Source organism: Mustela nivalis, assembly GCF_964662115.1.
Source record: "Mustela nivalis genome assembly, chromosome: 9".
Taxonomy (NCBI): Eukaryota; Metazoa; Chordata; class Mammalia; order Carnivora; family Mustelidae; genus Mustela; species Mustela nivalis.
In genome coordinates, this window is record NC_139028.1 from 45296966 (window position 1) to 45302810 (window position 5845).

General features: G+C 49.9%; 1 protein-coding gene across 4 annotated transcripts in view; it reads left to right on the plus strand.

Annotated features, from left to right (window-relative positions):
* VSTM5 (V-set and transmembrane domain containing 5) overlaps nt 1–3994 on the plus strand; it is a 37913-nt gene extending 33919 nt beyond the window's left edge. Inside the window, exons 2-7 of one of the 4 annotated variants that reach the window (XM_082684076.1) lie at nt 590–916; nt 1037–1177; nt 1318–2294; nt 3014–3236; nt 3611–3679; nt 3797–3994. In XM_082684076.1, the coding sequence (XP_082540202.1) occupies nt 590–916; nt 1037–1177; nt 1318–1361 (512 nt within the window). In that variant the 3' untranslated portion in view covers nt 1362–2294; nt 3014–3236; nt 3611–3679; nt 3797–3994. The other 3 variants (XM_082684077.1, XM_082684075.1, XM_082684074.1) reach the window with 3 other exon arrangements.
* The last annotated feature ends 1851 nt before the right edge of the window (nt 3995–5845 follow it).

The following is a 5845-nucleotide window of genomic DNA, read 5'->3' on the forward strand; positions in this document are numbered from 1 at the left end:
TTGAGCACACAAGAACCTTGTGTCTTGTTCAGTTTTAGTCTGTAACAAAATAGCACACACTGAGGGGCTTAAGCACCAGAAATTATTTTCTTGCAGTGCCAGAGGCTGGAAAGCCCTAGATCAAGGTTCTAGCAAGGCAGTTTCTGGTGAGTGCTCTCTTCCTAGCTTGTAGACAGCTGCCTTCTCCCTTCTTGCTGCAATCTCTTGAGTATTTTCTCCCATTTCCCCCTTGCATCCCTGTAGAGAGATAATGAGTGACAGAGCACTCAGGTGTCTCTTCTTATAAAGACACTAATCCTGCTGGATCAGGGCCCCATCCTTATGACCTCATTTAACCTCCATTACCTCCTTGGAGGCTTCATCTTCAATTATAGTCCTGCTGGAGGTTGGGGCTGCAATATAGGAATTTCAGGATTGGGCAGCGGGGATTGGGGATACACATATTGGGCCAGCACCAGAACCTAGACAACAGCCTGGCACGGAACAGGCACTTAGTAAGTATTTGCTCAATAAATGAACGACTCCCGGCAGTCCCCTCCCCTGTCAGCTCCTATATAAGTTGCCTCCGTTTTGTCACTGGGTCCCGCAGGTCAGGGCGTGTCACTGTACATCCCCCAGTCCGCCATCAATGCCACGGTGGAGGAGGACATCCTGCTCTCGGTTGAGTACTCCTGCCATGGCATCCCCACCATCGAGTGGAGGTATACGTCTAACTGGGGAGCGCAGAAGATCGTGGAGTGGAAGCCAGGGACTCAGGCCAACATCTCCCAGAGCCACAAGGACCGACTCTGCACCTTCGACAACGGCTCCATCCAGCTCTTCAGTGTGGGCGTGAGGGACTCCGGCTACTACGTCATCACGGTGACGGAGCGCCTGGGGAGCAGCCAGTTTGGCACCATCGTGCTGCACGTGTCAGGCAAGACGGGGTGGGAGGTGAGGGGGGGTCCCCCCCGCTGAACTGCCAGCCCTGGTCGGGGGGAGTGATTTCATGATACTCAAAGAGACCTTGTCTCCCCGTTCCCCTCCCCGCCCGTAGAGATCCTCTACGAAGACCTCCATTTTGTTGCCGTCTTCCTCGCTTTTCTGGCTGCTGTGGCTGCGCTGTTAATCAGCCTCATGTGGGTGTGTAACAAGTGTGCATACAAATTCCAGAGGAAGAGAAGACACAAACTCAAGGGTAATTCTCTGGGCCCTGTGATCATCCATTCACGCATTCATGGTTGGGGGATGCCTGTTAGCCTGGTCTCCCCAAGAAACCCCCCCCCCCCCATCCCCGGGCTGATGGGCACCTGCCTGGGCTTGTCTCTTGTTTTGCAGAGAGCACCACCGAGGAGATCGAGCTGCAGGATGTGGAGTGTTAACCAAGGCTGCGCCCAGTTCCATTCCTACCTCAGAGGGAAAGTGTTATTTTTCCAACCAAAGGGGCCAACATGGCGGAACCACCCTCCCATCCTCCTGTTGGCCAGCCTTGACCAGCCATTCCTGAAGGCGCTACGGCTGTGAACAAAATCAGCTGTGTGGAGTTGAGGACTTGGGTTGGACAAAGTCAGTTCTAGCACTCACAAGAAGTTCAGGGAGGCCTGGCTGCTTGCTCAACTGCGCTCTGGGGCCGAGGCCAGGGCGCATCCAGACGGAGCGTGCAGCCAGCCCTAACAAGCTCTCTGTGTTCTTCCCGCCCAGCCTGTCCCTCCCACCTCTGCCCGGGGAGCTTCTGTGAAAAGTTCTACCACGGTCTGCCTGCCGGGCAGAGGTGGAAGCTGTGAGGCTGCCTGAGGTGCTCAGAGCAGGGCCAGGCCCTGGGCTGGAAGCTTTAAGGTGAAGAACTTCATTTGTGCATGAGGGACCAGCACTGGAAACAGGAATTAGGGAGAAGATTGCTTTTCTCTTCCTCTCTTATTCTGACATTAATTGGATTTTCCCCTCCTATGGCCTCAATTTAAACCAGTGGGAGGAACCCGGATATTCTTAGCCACTGTGGGCAGCAACTGGTGTCCAAAGGACTTCCTGACAAGCTGGGTCATGGTACTTGTGTGAAAGTGAGCCTGCGTGGGGGCTGGAATGACTGGAACGTTACCTGAGGCTTCAGATCTCCGCCCCTCAGTCACCAACTCTTTGTTTCCAGTCAGGCCCTTGCGCTCTCCCAAGTGGGCTTAGGGATGCTTGCCGCTCACCTACCTCACCAGGGTATCACATGAAGCCCACAGTATGCATGGAGCTCCTGGGCAGTTGAAGAAAAAGCATGAAGATTCTTCAAGGATCTGGAAAGCAATAAGCCTTCTACTGAACGCTGCCAAGTGAGAAAATGCTCTGGGGTTCTGGGGCTCCAGGTGAAATGAGGGACTGGCTCAGAGCTGGCCTTGGCTCTCATTCTCTTAGCTTGTTAGTCACTGTGTTTACTTGAAAGTGTCTCCATCCCGCCTTCGATTTGGCAAGCTCTAAAGTAGGAATGAATTTATTTTCCATTCTTTCTGTCTCCAACATTCTTAGCTACAAACCAAAGGAAGTACCCCAGTTACAGTGGAGGCCAAGGTCAGGAGATAAGTCCTCAGCCTCCAACTGCAAATTCACCCATGCAGACATGAAGGAGAGCTAGAACATTCCCTCCTCTTTTCCTTAAGTCCCCAATGTCCCATCTCTTCTGCTTGCCATGTGGCAAGCAAGAAGTTGCCTGGGGAAGTTGGTAAGAAGCCTATCTCTAAATAATCCAAGGTTACAAGAAGAGCTCTTCCTGGAGGAGTCAGACAGGAGCTTTGTGATCTTCCAGAAGGACCCTTAAAGGCACTGTTTGATTCGAAAAGCAAGAGTGCCATTGGTCCACAGGCCTCATATGTAGCTGGAGTGCGGGTCACAGAAGGTTCTCACATTCAGGCCACCTTCTGTACACAATTGTGTCCTTTCCCCAGGCAGCAGTCGGAGGAGCCAGGCCCCAGGGCCTTGAGGAAGGCCGGGTGGTGTACCCGAACAAAGAGGGTCAAGGGTCATCTGATTCATTCATTTCTCCTCTTTCACACAGAAGGCCCATGGGCAGGAAACCGGTTTGGATCTGGGCAGCGGCTGCTGGAGTTCTGTGTCCTCTTCAACACTCCCTGCTTTCCAGAGCTGAACTTCTTGGCGTGTCAGAAGTCAGGCATGGCCATCTTCAGAATACAAGGAAGCGTGGAGAGATGCCTGGCTGGCTCAGGAGGTGGAGCACGTGACTCTTGATCTCAGAGTTGTGACTTCGAGCCCCATGTCAGGTAGAGAGATTACTTAAAAATAAGATCTTGAAAAAGAAATGGCAGAGCATACTGAGGGAGAGGAAGGCCTCTGTGGGCAAACCCAAGTGTAAAATAACCCCCCCACACACACTCATGAAAAGTTAGCCCCTGGCTGTTTCTTTATTTTGCACTTTTAAAGCTCCCTCCATCCAGAACATTCTTGTGGGAAGTGTTTGAGGCCAGAACCTAAAGGTTTTTTGTCTTTTTTTTTCCAAAAAAGTATTATGTCCTAGAGGGTGGCTACTGGAAATGTTAAGCTATAAGTTATGTTTTAAGCTGTGAAAATTTAAAGAATGAAATAAAGCCTGGAAATAAAAGACCTTTCCTTTGTGTGTGACCCCACTCCTGCCAAGCATTCTGAGGCCCTGGGGGAGGTTTCCATCAGCTGTGGGCACAAGCAAACCACTCAGTCTCGGCCACAGGTACTAATACTGATTCTAACTATAAGCATTCTTTAGCAATCTTGGAAAACAACCCCTCCTCAGCCCACCATTCTGCCCTGCATCTTCCCAAATTAATTTTGAAGTTTTTGCTTCCAGAATCCTTTCTGCTTCTGGAAAGGGCTGAAATAAAGATGTGGCCAGTGTCCCACCTCGCCGGACAGCGTGTGAGATGCAGGACGGAACATTCATGCTGTCAACAGAATGTCCTTGCAGATTGCAATCTGAGAAATTAAGAAGACATATACTGTACTTTCTCATTTCTCATTGGAAATAGGAGGAGGGTGGTGGGGGTGGTGGGGGAGCAGGGGCACACAGTGGGCGGGGCTCACTCCGGACCCAGGCAGCGTGGGAGAACCAGGCGATCAGGTGCTGCTGTGTCTGTCCATGAACACAGCTCCCCTTGGGCTTGGCACCTTTCCAACCCCTGCAACGTGCTGCTCCGTGCTCAACTGCCACTGCCCTCTAAATATCAGGTTGGTGTTTTAGCTTGGTTTAATTGCAAAGGTGAGAAATCTTTTTTTTGTTTTTAAAGAGATTTGAAAGAGAGCACACATGTGTGAGCATGGGGTGTGGGGTGGGGGTTTGATCCCAGGACCCTGAGATCAGGACCTGAGTCAAAGTCAGACACCTGCCTGAGCCACCCAGAGCCCTGAGAAATCTTTCTTTAAAATGATACCACGGGGGCGCCTGGGTGGCTCAGTGGGTTAAAGCCTCTGCCTTCAGCTCGGGTCATAATCCCAGGGTCCTGGGATTGAGCCCCGCTTTGGGCTCTCTGCTCAGCGGGGAGCCTGCTTCTCTGTCTACTTGTGATCTCTGTCTGTCAAATAAATAAAATTTAAAAAAATAAATAAAATGATACCACAGCACCTAGGTGGTTCAGTAGATGAAGCGTCAGGCTCTTGATTTTGGCTCAGGTCCTGATCTCAGGGAAGTGGGATCAAGCCCCACCACTGGTGCCAGGTTCAGTGCAGAGTCTGCTTGTCCCTCTCTGTCTGCCCACTTGCTCTTTTCTCTATGTGAAATGAATTAATCTTTTAAAAAAATATTAAAAAGATACCGGAGCCTATATAAACTCTAAAGTTCTCCCTCCCTCACCTCTCCTCAGAGAAAACAATAGCATCGTTCTAGACTTAGGCATATATGAACGTGTCTCTGCATACACAAGTCACACGTCGCAGTAGTCGGCCATTTTCCTTTCAGGCAAATGGGATTCTGTTATACACATTGTCCTACAATTTGCTTGCTTTCCCTTCATGTTTCTTGGGCAGGATTTCGTGTCTCTACTTATTCCTAAACTTCATTCTTCTTGCCTGCACCATGTAGTCCCTAGCATCGATACATTCCACTTGTTCACCAAAAAATCACTTTTCTTCCAAATGATAGCTACGAAAATACACCTTTCTAAATACATCTTTCCTCTTCTTGTTAATGCTTTTGTTGGGTCCATGGTCAAAGGAGCGAGACTGATACAAAGCAAAGGTCAAGCAAAGCTTTATTTCACGCCAAGCATCAAGAATCAAACTGACTGGCCAGGGACATCTCTTGCAAAGAGGCGACGACCCTCTGCCTTACAGACTAGCTTTAAAGGGCAAAGGCCATGGGGTTGGGCCTGGTCACGCACAGGTAGCCAATGAGATTATAACAGAGAAAACTGCACGGTCCTGCTAGGTCACACATAAGTGACCAACTGAATTACAATATACCCTATAGTAGATATTTGAACTAGCCTATCACCTTGGTCAGAATTGGCATCCAAAAGGTGCCCAAAGGGTGGGGCCCATACTCCTTGGTGGCTAGGAGACAGTATGTGCCCCCACTGGTTGAATACCTCCACCTGGCCTGACCCACCCTTGTATTTGGGCTTTGTTACCTGGGACTAGTTTCCAGGATTTAAGTAAGTCCCCTGGGGGAAGTGGGGGGTAGGGACAGTTTAAGTTTTACTGTATAAACAACAAAGTCATTATTTAACCGGATGGCATCGCTCTGGCTAAATAGGCCCTTACACTTTCAGCCCTGTTCCTAGGAATCCTTCCCTCTTTCAGGACTTCAGAGTCATTGTTTTCTCATATTGGTGGGTTTTATGGTGAAGCTTATCAGAGACCGTTTGGGGGAGGAAGAAAGAGCATTGTTCATGTAAAATAAATC